Source organism: Engraulis encrasicolus, chromosome 19 (genome assembly GCF_034702125.1).
Source record: "Engraulis encrasicolus isolate BLACKSEA-1 chromosome 19, IST_EnEncr_1.0, whole genome shotgun sequence".
Taxonomy (NCBI): domain Eukaryota; kingdom Metazoa; phylum Chordata; class Actinopteri; order Clupeiformes; family Engraulidae; genus Engraulis; species Engraulis encrasicolus.
Genome location: NC_085875.1, coordinates 46006253 through 46022382, shown reverse-complemented (window position 1 = coordinate 46022382; position 16130 = coordinate 46006253). Strand labels below are relative to the sequence as shown.

Here is a 16130-nt window from a genome sequence, read left to right as displayed (position 1 = left end):
TAGCTTTGTAGATATTCTGGTGAGGGTGAATCACTCTGTCAGACATAAACGGGTCTGCCAGGACCGGACTCTCACCCACATGACTATAAATAAGTCCAAAAATACCATGGCACCGGGACAGCAGCGGCAGCAGCCCTCCTCTTCTGCCCCCTTTCTCATACTCCAACCGACCTCCCAGGGAGCCAGTGACTAAGCACACAGCGGCAGCCTCCAGTGTGCACACAACAACAAAAAGTGAAAGTCTATATGTGAAATGCAACCTACATGCTAAACTAAACAGAGTGTAAGTGGGCACACCGCAATGGCTGGCACGAGGAAAAGAGAGGAAGGGGGAGGAGGGGAGTAGGGGGGGGGAGCTGTGCAAGATATGGTAGACGGCAGAAAATGCAAGAGCCCTCCCCAGTGGTGGAGGATAGGATTTCCACCCCTCCCTCAGTATGTATTTATACACACAAACAGCTCTTCTGTTTTCCTAGAGACAAACAGAGGAGGGAGATAACTATCTTTGCGTTTTCACAGACACTTCATGAAGATCGTTCGGACATTGCAGAGTCACCGGCTGAAGCGCAGCACCTCATGAAAAAAGTCAGCCCATTCTACATGACAGAAGAGGAGAAGGGTTGTAAAAAGTGAGTTTCCATTGCTTAGTAAAAAATTCCAAATTTAAAGAGACATATCGACTTTTTATATCACTGCTTAGATTGTTTACTGAGATGTCATGAAACTTGTTTCTGCAATTAGTTAGCAAATATTAATTTTAATGATTAGTATGACATGGTGCAGTTATTTTATCCTCTGATTAAAAGCAAACAAAGTGCATGCAGGCCTATGGAATGAGAAGTTGAAGAACTGAGTGCATGTCATGACCCCAAACTAAGTGACTGTGTGCATATCCTGTAGCTGTAACTCATTTAGTTCAATTTGCTTTCCTTCATCATGTCGAAGCTTGTAATTAAATGGAGTCAGCGGCGACAACCATGAACCAGGGAGTGTCTGAGGACCCGGGACCGGGAGAGCAGATGTCCTCTGTGGGTATTGAGCACGAAGGAGAGGATGGAAACACTCTTCAAGGAAACACCCTTCATCTTCTTCAGGGAGAGGTTTCACCAAACTCAGGGAATATGATTGAGAGCAAGCTGGTGGATGTTACCATCACAGACTATGCGCAACCTCAGTTTGTGGAGATACGAGATGCCTCCACCATGGAAATTACAACTCAGGTCACATCAATGCAGGAATCCAATTCATTCATTCCAGAACCATCGGTTCTAGAATTTGTACAGACTTCAGCTTGTGTCACCACTGCAGAAATCTCTGCCTCACCCACTCAGCCAATTACTCCCCTGTCACCTTTCACTGTCCAGAGCCCATCTTCTCCCTTGTCTTCTGTCCAATCATTAACATCGCTCCATCCCACCCAGTCACAGCAGACCTGTGCACCTGTGTCTGATGAGCACGGCTGTGGGGATATGGATGTTTCTCCTCCAGCTCATCCCCTTCCTGAACCAACAGACTTTTCACCTCACACTGACCAATCATCCCCAAAGGAGGAGATGGATTCCCCCTCTCCAGCCCAGTCCTCTCCTCCCACACCTGCACACACATCACAAATCCCTCTGCCCGTCAGCATCTCCGTGCTCTGCTTCGCTCCTCTACCTGCGCAGACCTCCGCCCCGCTGCAGTGGGAGGTGGAGAGGGAGGTGTCTGCCCACTTGGATGGCTGCCTGGAGGAGGTGCGAGCCCTGGAGGAGCGGAGGGACACGCTGATCCAGGAGCTGATGGAGCTGGAGAGTCCCATGATGGAGGTGATTTGAAGCGATTCTCTGCTTTTAATATATATGCTTTTTATTGTTATGTGTTTGTTCTTATTTCATGTTATTGTTAGCTTTGGGAACCATTGTGTAGTACTCTATAGTCCTATGAAAACAGCGGAATTATTGCCATATCAGGCCTGCTGCTACTCTTAGGAACTTCCTTCAGGATGATTCCAAGGGCCCAGCATAGTCAGGGGGCCCTTTGAACACTATTAAAAATAGACCAACATTTTAATACTGGTGGTGGTCAGCTAAATCTGTAATCTTTCATGGGACCCAATATTTCTAGCTGCACCCCTGACTTAGCCTAGTGAACTAGACGAACCCGCTTAGAGGCCAAAAATATTTTTTGCTTGGTGAGTTGGTCTAGACCCTGGTCTTTGTAAGATCGCCACAAGAGGCATCAACCGAGGCCCACCAATCACAACGCAAGGATTTTTTCCTCCCTCTGTTTGAATTTTTGGGGCAGGCAGAATGGCTATGGCTAACATCATTTGATTGGTAATAATGGGATTGGCCAAAGCAGTGTAGAGGCAATTTGAACCATGAAGATAACGGTTTGGTCCCACACACACACCACCCTCAGCTATCTAAATCACGATGCCAGAGTGTCTCACTATAGCCAACCCCTGACTGCCTCTGTCAATTAAATGCACTACACACAAATAAAGTGGCTTTCCCTTCCTTTCCCTTCCCTTCCCTTCCCTTTCTTCTCTTCTCTTCTCTTCTCTTCTCTTCTCTTCTCTTCTCTTCTCTTCTCTTCTCTTCTCTTTCCTCCCCTTCACTTCCATTGTCTTGCCTTGCCCTCTGTTTGCTCTCCCCCCAGGCTTTCTCTTGACTTCCGTTGCCTTACCTTCCCTTTCATCGCCTTCCCTCCCCTTGACTTTCCCTCCTTCCCTTCCTTTCTGTTCACTTCCCTTCATTTGCCTTCTCCCCATGCCTTACCTTCAACTCTATTCCTTTCCCCACCCTTCCCTTCCGTTACCTCCCCTTTCTTTCCATTGCCTTGGCTCCCCTTGCCCTGCTTCACCATCCCCATGGGCGGATTATCTAGGGCCAGTGGCGCACCAACCATTTGTGACCAGAGGGTGTGTGTGTGTGTGTGTGGGGGGGGCACTAGTGAGGTATAGTGCCCGGGGGGACCACATTGGCTTAATACGGCCCTGCTTCGCCTCCCCATGTCCCCAGGCGGTGCAGGCCCTGCAGGGTGAGCTGGGGCAGGCGTGCGGCCTGCTGACGCGCTCCCAGCTGCGCCTGCTGCGTCTGCAGGAGGAGGTGCGGCAGGTGAAGAGGAAGCTGCTGAGCGCCACCAGGCACTGCATCATGAGCCAGGTGCAGCTCTCCGCCCTCCAGTATGAAGTCGCCCAATCGGCCATCATGCAGGTGTGTGCATGATTTTGTGTTATTATGAGGGTATAGTAAGTTACATTGGATGACAGAAACCATTGTTGACTTAATATATTAAAAGCATTTAACCCGTTAAGACACAGCATTATATACATTTGCTGTTAACAGACTGGCAATGACCATTGTGCATTACTAAAAGCCCTGTGTTATGTTATACTAGTGTAGTACTATGGTAGTCAATGTTTCAACGACTACTACAGCATTCCATTGATGAAACGGTGTGTATTATGGGGCTATGTTGGTACACAAAGTGTAGATCTTAATATGTGCTTGATATTACAAAGGCACTGTTCATGTCATGAGCCAAGTAGCTCTCTGCCCTGCAGTACGAGGTCGCACAATCGGCCATCATGCAGGTGTGTGGCTTTTTTGTTTGTTAAGGCTGGGCTGGGATTTTTAAAAAGGCCAGGCCCTGCCGTGGCTCGAGCGGTAGGGCACTGCACTGTTGCGTTGGCAACCCGGGTTCGATTCCTGACCTGGCGTGATTTTCCAGTCCTCTCCTGTCTCTCTCCCCTCATTTTCTGTTATGTGTTTCACTGTCCTGTACAGAACAAAATAAAGGTGAAATCCCCGCAAATATATTTTAAAAGAAGGCCAGACATTTTTGTGTGGCTCCGTGTAAATTGTGGGCCAGTACAATACAAATAAAACTAACAGCATTGGCCCCTGAGAACCATCAGCCCACTGGGAAATGATCTGTGTGTCAGTCTTTAATAGTATAGTGGATGAGTGAAGCCATCACGCACTTTGTGGTAAAAGTATGAAAATTGGTACACATATACAGTGCGTCTTGATATGCGGATTAATATTAGAATGACACTGCATCCAGAGCCAGGTTTATCTCTCTGCGACGCTCCAGTAGGCTATGAGGTGGCCCAGTCAGTCTGTCATCGTGCAGGTGCATGGCTTTATTGTTATGAGCAGGTGTACAGGGTTAAGTCGGTCTGTCATCATGCAGGTAACATTAGGGCAGGTGCTGAAACACAGTTATTACAAGAGGTGCATGCCAGGTATGCAACAGTATGTTCATTGCTTGCACAAGCTGACCCAAAGTTCCCCTGTGACATCCACATGCTGCAGTAGGACTAAGGTGTTAGTTACTGTAGACGTATGCAGATATTTTTAAATGCAGATTTGTTTTAATCTGTTCACGTGTAAACACGACAAATGCATTTGAATCCCCTAAATGGAACATTTTTAAATTTAGATATTTTTATCTATTTATGTGTAAACAAGACACGTGGATAAAAATAAAAACTCCATTGGGACAGGCGCGTTTCAACCCCCTAAATATTTTGAAAAATGGAATTTTGAAATGTGCATTCTAAAACTCAAACTCAAATGAGAGACCAAAAACTATGCTTTTTCAAAAATATCCATATACCTGTAAATAGCATAAGCTGATACCAGATTTAGTCATCTGTGGGTGACGCCCACATCCATCGTCACATGTTTGTAGCACTGGCCAGGGAATCACTTCACTGATTGCTCTTGTTTGCAGTTGCCTACAATTAAACTCATGTGGCCTCTTCGTGGAGATGGGCCAGCCTGCGGGCCCGTTCACTCTGCTGAAAAGACTCAATTACATCATAACAACACAGATTACACTCTGTTATTACTAAGTTAACCAAAATGCATGATGATTGTTTTCACCCCGATTTGCCACTAGGAGGAGCTTCAGTCTGACATCCTAGACCGTCTGCAGGAGATAGCCGATCTTCGGGAGGAACACAAGAAGCAGATGGACACGCTTCGGGTGAGGAGACGGCGGCGCCCTCGGACCATGAGTGACCTCTCTCACAGCCGCCGCTTCTCTGATGATCTTAGCCGCTACACATGTAACAACATGAAGATGCTGGAGAGCTGGTAATTGACATTCTTCAATAACCAGTGGAAAACTGAGGTGCACTGTCAGTGGTTGGTGCAAATAATGTAGTAACCTATAGGCCTACATTCAAGCCCAGAAATTAAAGTGGTAAAATGTCTATGGAACTTAGGCCTATACATTATTTGCATCTGACATTGTGTGTGCGCCTTAGATTTTTTTCACAGTTCTTAGTAGCCTTTTTGAGTTGATGCAGGGCACAAAGCACTTCACAGATGAAGTTTATGTTTGCAGTTGTTTTTCTATTACAATTTTCAATAAGACAAGGCAGACATGTGACTTGGGAATGACGAATAGGTCTACAATGGAAGGTAGTTAGAATGTGTACACAGTGGCAGTGCCTACACATTATAATTACACAAAACTGTTTTCAAAGGTGGCCAACTTTTTTTCCCAATTGAAGGGTAGCAGCCTTGCTACTTTAGACCTACATCAAAGCCACACAGGTTTACACAGTGACACAGACTGTGTGTTTTAGAAAAAAGAGTTTCAGTTTTTGTTGGTTCCGATTCCTTATACTGCTTCCTAGTTACTCACATGGTTATGCATTTACATGTTGTGCTGATATTTTATGTTAAGCATAGAGAGGAGCTACGTATACTGTACATAAACTTGTTTTGTCCTAGAGCCCTAATTATGACCTAATGATTGCAACCGTGTGTGTGTGTACGTCTGTGTGTTCCAGGTATGAGCCTCGCGTGCTGGCTCTGCTGAGACGCAGGCAGAACACGGAGGAGATGCTGAGGAGGAGTCAGGCGCTGGTGGAGGAGCTGAGGGCTCGCCTCTGCCCCCTGCAGGAGGAGGTCCACAAGCTCACCTTGCAGAGGAACTGTATGGAGCAGAGGATCGCACTCATGGAGCAGGAGAGGGAGGAGAACGTCAACAGGTATAAGGTACGCGGAGGGAGGGAAGGAGAACGTCAACAGGTATAAGGTATGCGGAGGGAAGGAGAACGTCAACAGGTATAAGGTACGCGGAGGGAAGGAGGAGGAGCGAGAGAAGGAGGAGAACGTCAACAGGTATAAGGTACGCAGAGGAAGGAGAACGTCAACAGGTATAAGGTACGCGGAGGGAAGGAGGAGAACGTCAACAGGTATAAGGTACGCGGAGGGAGGAGAGGGGGTTAGGATAACGTCAACAGGTATAAGGTACGCGTAGGGAAGGAGGAGGAGCGAGGGAGGGAGGAGAACGTCATCAGGTGTAAGGTACGCAGAGGAAGGGAGGAGGTCACGAGGTAGTGGTTAACATCACTCACAGTTGTATACGTATATTTAGATCGGATGAATAGATACAGGTAAATGGATACATGGGTGGTACATGAATGGATGGATGGATGGATGGATAGATCACATGGAAGGATGGATGGGTGGATGGACAGACTAATACATGGATGGATAGATGGATGGATGGATGGATGCATGGATGGATGGATGGATGAGGGAGGAGAGAGTTACAAGGGAGTTCCCTTGTACAGTCAAGAAGCCAACACTCCCATACACACCCCTGGCTTCTCCTAACACAGTAAAAGAATGAAGAACGAATGTACAGCTTGGATGGATGGATGGATGGATGAATGGTAGATATATGAGTATACAACATTGTCTCCATGTAGGATTTGTTTTGCAGGAGAGTATCTTGTGCATGGAGGAGAGTATGCGAGAGCTCAGGACGGAGGTGCAGATTCAGGGGATGGCCAACGCAGAACTCAAACAACTCAAGAACAGCCTGATACTGGAACTTCGGTCCTATGGGTACTCACTTCAACTTTCATGGTCGCCTACATAAAATAAGTCTACAAAGATGAGAGCAATCTTATACTGATCGTCTTTTTAATTATCTTTTCGGCATGTCCGTCACTGCAAATGACACCAACATGTACTATTCTGCTGCCTTTATATTAGTCACGTAACTGGAAGTGTAGTCAGTGTTTTTTTCTATATATTTCTTTTAGCTGTAAGTGTATTTATTGAATATCAAATTAAGTCTTTCAAGACCAACTTTATTGCAAATTGTAGAAATGCAAGTCTTAATTGTTACATCTGACATTTTATTTCTTTGTATCATAAACCAGCAAAGGTTAGGTTAGGATCCATCTTGACCCACTTTTTATATTTCGCTGTAGGCCTATTTACCATACTCATTTACCATAATGCATTTTCCTCCACAGATGCAGCATAAATATTGATGACCATACAGACAGTGGCTCTGGTGAAGGAGCTGACTTCTGATCTCCTCTCACTGATTCTTGAGAAAGTGGCTAAAACAGGTTGTAATGTTGACAGAAAAAAACAAAGTGAATTACAAAATTATATGGTATATCCTCGTAGACTAAGGTCTTGGCTTTTCAGAAATGCACAAGGCCAATCTCCCCATTATGTATTTTTTTTCAGAAATCAGGCTTTTCTCCGATCATACCTTGTTTTTTGTCAACACCGTCAGACACAATTAAAAGTTATTAAAATTGTATTGATTTGGTTGCATATGTATCTGGAGTTTTTAAGTGATTATGTGTATTTTTTGGTTCACACATATGCCTTTAAATGTTGAAAATTCACTTTTGTTCTATTTTAATACTGTTTCATGTGTTCTAATTTTAAAATATGTACCGTCATACGATGCTTACTTAACGCCTAAATACAACAAACATTTTTTTGTAATTTCACAAATATTCGTGTAGGCTTAAATTGGCTATTACTTTGATATTTCAACAACTCCTAAGGAAAATGTTGTAAGCACATTCCTTTAAAATGTCCAAAACTCCTTCTTACGGTGGTGACTTAAGAACTGACAGTGGTGACAGTAATCTGAGAGTGGTGAAAGTGGCCTAATTAGTACCTGCATTTAGCAAAATAAATAGCCCTCTCAAGTCAATGGCATCTTGCATAAACACTTTATTTTTGTGTGTGCACAGTATGAGCATGTGTTTTTACTTCATTAGTTAGATTACCAGTCCCTCCAGGATTTTGCACTGGGATTTTGTGATTTTTGCGGTCAAAATGCCTGATTTTGTGGCGGCATTTTCTCATTTTTTGCAAAGATTTTGCGGCATTTTCTCATTTTTTGCAAAGATTTTGCATCCCTTTCTGGGGTTTTTTGGTAACTGAAAACCACAATCAGTCTAAGCAGGCTTAAGACAAAAGAGAGAGAGATTCAGAAACACACTTCCTATATAATAGAATAATAAAATATTGCCAAAAACTGTCAGAGCTCTTATTAGCCAGTGCGTCCAATGTGTAAAAAAAATCATGGCCGCGACACTCATAAATCTCTGTCGATATTTTAGAACGACTTCGGGGGAAAACGGGACAGCGCGTTATGAAAAAATACTTGTGGGTATAGCCTACCACTAAGGCCCGCGTCGGGGGTACAGTAGCCAGGCTGTATACAAGCGTTTACAATGTCACCTGTTGGAAGACGCCGTCTCTCTCTCTCTCTCTCTCTCTCTCTCTCTCTCTCTCTCTCTCTCTCTCTCTCTCTCTCTCGTGCTCGTATTGCAAGCTGTTGCATATTATTTGCTTGATGCAAAGTTGTGATGGCATACACGCTCTCGTTGACATGGTTGTGTGCATGGTTAACTGGATTCGCAAGACTTTATTGCAATAACACAGTGAAAGCGTGGAAGGGCCGTTCATTTCCTATCTCGGTGTCCTTGACTGAAACAAGTTGCAAAACTCCACACTTCCGAAACCTTTGCGATCGGCACTACAGTGATTGTTATCAGAAGGCTTGTGCCTACGCATAGACATAGACCATTAAATTACAAACATTAGCGAACATTGAAAAAAGATCAGACAACGACCGTCGGGTAGCATGCTCATGAAAGCGACAGGGGAGAGTGGAGAAGTTCCGCAAAAATGTAGCCTAACGTAAGATGTTTGCTACTGTGCGACAGTACCGCCACTATTTCATGACTGCATAGGCCTACACTTCTTCGTCATGGATAAATGGGCAACAATACTTTTTCCACCCAGGATTGCACTGAAAAGTAGGCTACTGCTGTTAAAAAAAGGTCATGAGTGTGCAGCACCCCTGTTAGAGGTTCTCTGGCAGCACCGACGCCTGCGTGTATGTGTGAGGGAGGGGAGGAGAGACGCGGAACAGCTGAGATGAGGGTCGCGACTTCCGAAATAGCAGGCAATTCTTTTTCAATGTTTCAGTGACATATTAACAAAAATGCTTCGTATTGGTTTTCGTCTCCGGTGGTATTGTAGTCACATTTTTTATTTTTTTGACGAAAATATAAATCAATAAACTCCACAGAATGTTGAAATTTTGCGGGAAAAATGCGGCTTTACAGGAATTACGCGGCATCGTGAAATTATGCGGAATATCATTGAATTTGCATGAATCCACGCGATCGCTGAATCGCGAAAAACTGGAGGGACTGGATTACCTAGGAAGTAAGCCACTGGTTGTTGAAAATGTGGTAAAAACAGCTTTTAAGTTGTTCAAATCCAAAATATAGAGGTGTATTATCATAGATGTAGGTCTTGGCTGTGCAGTAAATGCATTGACCAAGCTCCCCATGTTTAACATTTTTCATAAAATGGGCTCTTTCTTGTTTTGTCAACAGCGGCAGACAGAATTAGAAGTAAAAAAACATGTTTACTGTATTAAAGTGAATTACTTTAACAATTCAACATAACTGTAGATACTTATTGTATGCATATTCTTAAAACATGTCAAAAACACGTAAAACATGTGTTTTTTGGTGAACTCCATCAGATGTCACCACCGTCAGGTTTTCTGACAAAAAAAACCTCCAAATGCACCTCAGTGGTGGCTAGAGTATCATTTTGGATCACAATTATTACTAACATGCCTAGTAATGTTTCATTAACCAGCACAATTTAGTATAATATGGAAACAACATGATGAGCAGAACAAAAATCTGACGGTGGTGACATCTGACGGTGTGAGACAAAAAAAGCATCTTTTAAATATTATGCATTGTTTGTTCACATTAGCCATTTCATTTTCGCTCTGTTTCTTGGGTGCTTCATACCTTTTCTGAAAAAAATTATATTTATTAACATTAATGTAAAACAATACTATTAAAACCCCCGACGGTGTTGACAGTTTTTTGGTTGGGACAGTACCAGTGTCCAAACAAATTAACAAATTGAGGACAAAATAGTAAACTTACAGGAGCTTCAGTGATGGTGAAGTAGGCAGTAGAGCTAAAGGTTTTGAAAAGGGGTCCCTCAGTAATGAAAATTACCTTGTGCATACCTGATTTTATTGTCTTTTAGAAAAAATCTGACGGTGGTGACCAATATGCTGGACACATTTTGAGCAATCAGTAAATAATAGTAAATATTGTTTTACATCCACTATGTGCACATCTGTAGAACCACTTTAATATGGCCTTCCACATCATGGTGATATTGTTCAATTCTGTTAGTGATTTTTGTATTTTAAGTCAATTGAAATGATGATGCCAGTCCTTGGGACAGGCGTTTTTACAGGGTGTGGACAGGTTTATAGCCATGAAAAGTAATAAAATTACACTTAAATATTTCAAACAAAAATGTATTCGTGTGACAGACCCCTTGGCCATTACCTGGGTTCATTTTGTTTGTGAAAATTTAGTTGATTTTCAACAGAATTAATATTTTACTGCAGGGACATGTTTTTGCCAAACTTTCAAGAATCAGTGCTCTACAAAGATAGACTTGGAATTGGAACATTGGAATGACATTGAAATGGAATGGAATTATTCTTGGGAATACCATGAGGCAGTTCATGTAAAGGAGGTTTTGTGTAAAAAAAAATGTTTAACATTATTTGCGTGCTGATTTGTTTGTTTGGTTTGCAAAATAACTCACCAACATGATGCACTGTATTGTTCTGAGATTTTAATGTTGGTATGCACAATGGCTCCAGCTGATTAAATTACATTTTGGTGATGAGCTGAGCTGGCTTGGTGGAGGTCTGCACTCTATGAGTGCTCTTGTGATAGATAGATAGATAGATAGATAGATAGATAGATAGATAGATAGATAGATAGATAGATAGATAGATAGATAGATAGATAGATAGATAGATAGATAGATAGATAGATAGATAGATAGATAGATAGATAGAGAGATAGAGAGATAGAGAGATAGAGAGATAGATAGAAGCCGGCAAGACCATTGAACATTCAGATACAGGGCCGGCCCAAGCCTTTGTGTGGCCCTAAGCAAAATTTAATCCGGGGGCCCCCCATACCACCACCTACTCAGCATCAGATGCTTCATAAGCTCAATTTACTTGTGCAAGTGAGCGGTAGGAGCTAAATTGTACCCACCATCATTGAGATGTCCCCCGATATATAATTGCTCTTGTTTCCATTGTGGCAGTTGTCCATGAGAAAGAAATGGATATGGGCGAGAGTTTCCTGGAACTTTGCTGCTCACAGGGGGCCCCTATGTGGGGGCCCTAAGCCATCTCATAGTTCACATATGCCTTGGGCCAGCCCTGTTCAGATACTAAACAAATAGGCCTACAGTCACTCAGACATGTCAGGCAACCTAAGCACAAGATATTCCAGACAGACATGAGGACATCAGCACCACTGAATAACAGATACTACATGCACACTCAGACACCAGACAACACAAGCACACTATAAAAGAGTCAGACTCTATATTCACTTCCAGGAAGGTTCAATGTGGTTACTGTGGGAGATTGTTTAGCACCGTGATGGCAGATGGAACCAAGCTTTAGTAGAAGTGTGCCCGTCGCCATCTGAGTGTCCTGTAGCCTACCTGCCGTCAGATGGAAGCAGTGTGAAGTGTGTTATTTCTGTGCAGTGTGAATAGTTACATGAATAATAAAAAATACATGAATAATAAAATATCTCAATGCCTCATCTGCTGCATAGGCCTATGTCTCAATGAATGAATACATGATTGTAAACAATTGTTGTTAATTGTGGTTTTAAAACCTGTTGAACACTGTATAGGCCTATTGCGTGTTAGGCTACATTGATTAGCCTATTATGAGCAAATACCAAGACTAAAGTTTATTGTATATTTACATTTAATAAGCATTCGTTTTAAACATGGAGGAAATTAAAGTGACCAAAAGATGAAAATATCTGAATGCCCTTGACATTAGGTAGCCAGCAGAAAAGAACATGGTTAAAACATTAAGCTAGTCCTAGTGGAATTACAGTTTTTCTCGATTGCCTCCACACAAGTTCTGGTACTTCACACACAATTCTCGGAACATCTCACCCATTTCCCAACTCCCCTAACCAATGTCACTGAACACTAAGCACAATTCCTTCTTTATACTCACATTTCAGTTTTAAAACACACTCTTCTCAAACCACTACACACAATTTTCTGCATTACACACAATTTTCAAGAAGAAAGTCCCTGCTGTCGCATTGAACACGCTGCCATTCAAAATACTAAAATCAACCGCCATACTATGTTCACTTCCTCATCACATGGGCAGACTCTCTTCATACCGGTTTACAATCTGAAATCATCACCCCATACGGACACACATTGCATGTGATATGGATGAAAACATGAGTGGATGCAGTGAGAAAGCACATTTGTTTAGTTTTTGAACTCCAAAATATGTTATACAAGAGATCACTTTCATGGGGTTACCCAATATTTTACAATAAATTAGTGCATTTTTTTATGTCAGAAAAATATGTAAAATATATTTTTTGCCACACATCTGTGTACTCCGAGTCTAAAAACAATATTTCAGTATTTTACTACAGAAAAATACCCTCTTTAGTAAGTAGAACAGTGAAGGAAATAAGTTTCTACTGTGTGTCAAGTTGAGTATAGAGTTTTACCTTGTGCATATTAGCGTTCAATGGTTCACATAAGAGTGTATTAAAATGACTGCTTGTGTGTGTCATTTGAGAACAAAATGAGCTTTTTAGAAGAGAGTACATTGTTTTGAGACAAGACGTGCATTTTTCAGAGGTAGTGAGGAGTTTTGCCCACTGTGTGTGAGGTATGGAGATTTGTGTGTAGAGTTTTGAGAATTCGAGAACTGATTCCGAAAATTGTGTGTAAGCAATCGAGAAAAACTGTAATTTAGGCCTAATTGAAATTAATTGATGTAATAATAATAACATAATAATAATTGTGTCTGTTCATTTTGTTTTGGAATAAATGGTTGAATTCTTTATTTTACAAAGTAGGCTATCTGGCTATAATGGCTATAATAGGCTATACTACTGCAGTAATGGGATTGGGGGGAGGCTAAACAGCAGGTAGACGTCAGACGCCGGTTGTCGCGCGAAACTTGAATCCTTGGGATTGTTTGTTGTGGATATTTCCTTTCCTTTTGCCTCGATTTCTCCACAAATGGGGAAAACTAAAAAGAGGAAGAAAACTCCGCTTAGTCCGGAAAAAGAGCCAGAGTCTTGTGAGGGAGAACTGAGTAGCTGTGAAATGGATGATGTGGATCCTCCGGTAGATAGCCAACCGCAGGGACATGGCAGTGGAACAGTGGAGACGAGGGCCAGCGAAAGACAGGTAGGACCAACACAAGACAGAGAAGGAGCAACTGTGGAGGTTAAAGTCATTTTGAGGTTTGGGGAGGAGGGAGGACTTAAATCCATGAACCCAGTTACTCTGACAAATGTATTAAAGAAAGATGTGGGGGATATAATTCGGGGTGTGGTTCTGAATGATGGAAACCTGCTGGTGATATGCAGAGACGGGCGGCAAGGTGAGCGTGCATTTGGCTTGAAGACTATAGAACAACGGAAGGTCATTAGTACAAGCTATGTGGGAGTGCGTGGCCGATCTCTTAAAGGGGTGATATGGGGTGTTCCACTGGAGATGTCTATGTTGGAGGTAGAGGCCAACCTACAGGGGGGCAAGCTCAGAGGGGTGAAGCGCATGCAAGCATTTCGTGGAGGTGAGAGGCGAGATTGTGAGGGTGTCCTGTTGGAGTTCGAGGAGGATATACTTCCAGTGAGAGTGTTTTTAGGTCTGGTGAGCTATACAGTACGCGAATATGTGCCCAATCCAGTGCGGTGTTTTAAGTGCCAAAGATTTGGGCACATAGCCAAGATGTGCAATGGAAAGCGCCGGTGCGCTAAATGCGGTGAGGACCATGAGTATGCCGATTGTGGATGTGCTAGACCTGTGTGTTGCAATTGTGGTGGGGAGCATAGTGTGGCTTTTAGGGGTTGCGAGGAGTTGAAGAGGCAGAGAGAGATTCAACAGGTAAGGGCGCAGCACAAGATTACATACGCGGCGGCAGCTAAAATGGTTAAGCCAGTTAGGGGTGGTGGTGAGGTCGTGACTGAGCGTAGCCAAAGACCTAGGTCAGATTCAGGTAAGTTAAGTCAAGTGGTCTCTGTCGACGTAAAGAAGTTGGTTACGTTTGTGGTGGCGGTAATTAATTCTACTATGGAAGTTAAGTCTAAGTCAGAAAGGACTCAATTGATTGTGAAAGCTGCGATGTGTAATCTGGGGTTGACAGATTTGACATGGGAAGATGTGAGTAAGGAGTTGTACTATCAGGCTAGGTCAGAGAAGCCAGGTGGATAGATTCATGTTTAACGTCCTTCAATGGAATGCCAGGAGCCTACTTGCCAATGGGCAGGAGTTCAAAAAATGTATTGATGATCTTCCGTGTAAGCCAGATGTTGTGTGTGTTCAAGAGACTTGGTTGAGACCGCATTTGGATTTTAGAATTAGGGGATACGTGGCTGTTAGGTGTGACAGGGTGGAAGGGGGTGGTGGTGGTTGTGCTTCATTTATAAAGGAGGGTGTTTCATTTAAAGAGGTGGGTATAGGTAAGGATCAAGAGTATGTGTCAGTGGAGGTTTGGACTGAAGAGGGTAAATTGAGTGTCATTAATTACTACAACCCTTGCAATTCTCTGGATTTGAATAAACTTTTGTCTCTGGAGGGTATTGGGGAAAGTAGGGTGGTGTTTTGCGGTGATTTTAATGCACATAGCACTTTATGGGGGGGCACTAGAGACGAGCCAAATGGTACTGTGTTGGAGCAGTTGATGGAGGAGAAAGGCCTTGTCTGTCTTAATGATGGACGAGGAACTAGAATTGATGTGCGCACTGGAAATACTTCAGCTCTGGATTTAACGTTGGTAAGTAGCAACATTGCAAGTTTATGTGAATGGGAGGTGAGGGACGACTCAACGGTAGGTAGTGACCATTTTCCTGTAGTCAGTAATTTTTTGTTTAGGGGGGTTGTAACTCGGGGGGCTGTTGGTAACAGATGGATATTTGATAAGGCTAACTGGAACCTCTTTAAATATACTGCTGAAATAGAGTTGGATAAGATTGTGATTGATGAAGATATTGAAGCCATGGATAATGGAATTAGGAAAGTTTTGATTGAGGCTGCAGAATGCTGTATCCCAAGGAGTAGAGGTGGTGGTGGCGGTAGAAATAGGAAATCTGTTCCATGGTGGACTGATGAATGCAGTGTGGCAATAAAAGAGAGGAATATTGCGCTGGATGTGCTAAGAGACACCTTGACTTTTGGAAATTTAGTGGCATACAAGAAGGCTAGGGCTACTGCACGAAGGGTTGTAAGACAAGCAAAGAGGGTAAGTTGGGGCAAGTTTTGTGATGGGTTGGGGAGAACTACAGCTGTAGGGGAGGTTTGGGGTGCAATCAAAAGTATGAGGGGGATACGTAGAGAGAGGCAATACCCTGTTCTTAAATCTAGAGGTGAGGTTGCAGTAGCTGATGAGGAAAAGGCTGAAATGATAGCTAAGGCCCTGGTTAAAATACACAGCTCTGATAACTTGACAGTCTCAGGCAGGCATGGACGCGAGGTAACGAAAGCAGCTTACCCAGATATACTTAGGAGGAGAGAAGGAAGTGGAGGGGCGATGGATGCCCTGTTTACCCATGTGGAGGTGGAGAGGGCTATTGGGAGGTCTGGTAACTCAGCTCCTGGCAAAGATAATGTGTGTTATGCTATGCTTAAACAACTGGGGCCAGTGGCGATGACCAAACTTGTTGGATTTTATAATAAGGTGTGGGAGCGGGGGGTTTTACCCAAAAGCTGGAAAGA

At 43.2% G+C, this 16130-nt stretch overlaps 1 protein-coding gene across 3 annotated transcripts; it reads left to right on the top strand.

Moving 5' to 3' along the window:
* Positions 1-185: 185 nt before the first annotated feature.
* sync (syncoilin, intermediate filament protein) lies at positions 186-11109 on the top strand. Of its 3 annotated transcripts, XM_063184581.1 has the most exons (9): positions 186-435; positions 520-629; positions 946-1805; positions 3003-3197; positions 4891-5087; positions 5792-5999; positions 6733-6857; positions 7274-7342; positions 10770-11109. In XM_063184581.1, exons 3-8 carry the CDS (start codon positions 957-959, stop codon positions 7332-7334), a joined length of 1635 nt encoding a protein of 544 aa, XP_063040651.1. In that variant the 5' UTR covers positions 186-435; positions 520-629; positions 946-956; the 3' UTR covers positions 7335-7342; positions 10770-11109. The 3 variants fall into 3 exon arrangements, 2 of the variants coding, with proteins under 2 accessions (XP_063040651.1, XP_063040650.1); XM_063184580.1 differs by lacking the exon at positions 186-435 and having other exon boundaries at positions 467-629; XR_010032015.1 differs by lacking the exons at positions 186-435; positions 7274-7342; positions 10770-11109 and adding an exon at positions 6076-6206 and having other exon boundaries at positions 464-629; positions 5792-6039; positions 6733-6830.
* Positions 11110-16130: the final 5021 nt, after the last annotated feature.

Bases quoted from the DNA above. Each gene is read 5' to 3' on its own strand.
- sync (XM_063184581.1), top strand. From the start codon at position 957: ATGGAGTCAGCGGCGACAACCATGAACCAGGGAGTGTCTGAGGACCCG. The intron at 1,806-3,002 runs GTGATTTGAAGC...CCATGTCCCCAG, and splicing joins TGGAGAGTCCCATGATGGAG to GCGGTGCAGGCCCTGCAGGG. The intron at 6,858-7,273 runs GTACTCACTTCA...TTTCCTCCACAG, and splicing joins CTGGAACTTCGGTCCTATGG to ATGCAGCATAAATATTGATG.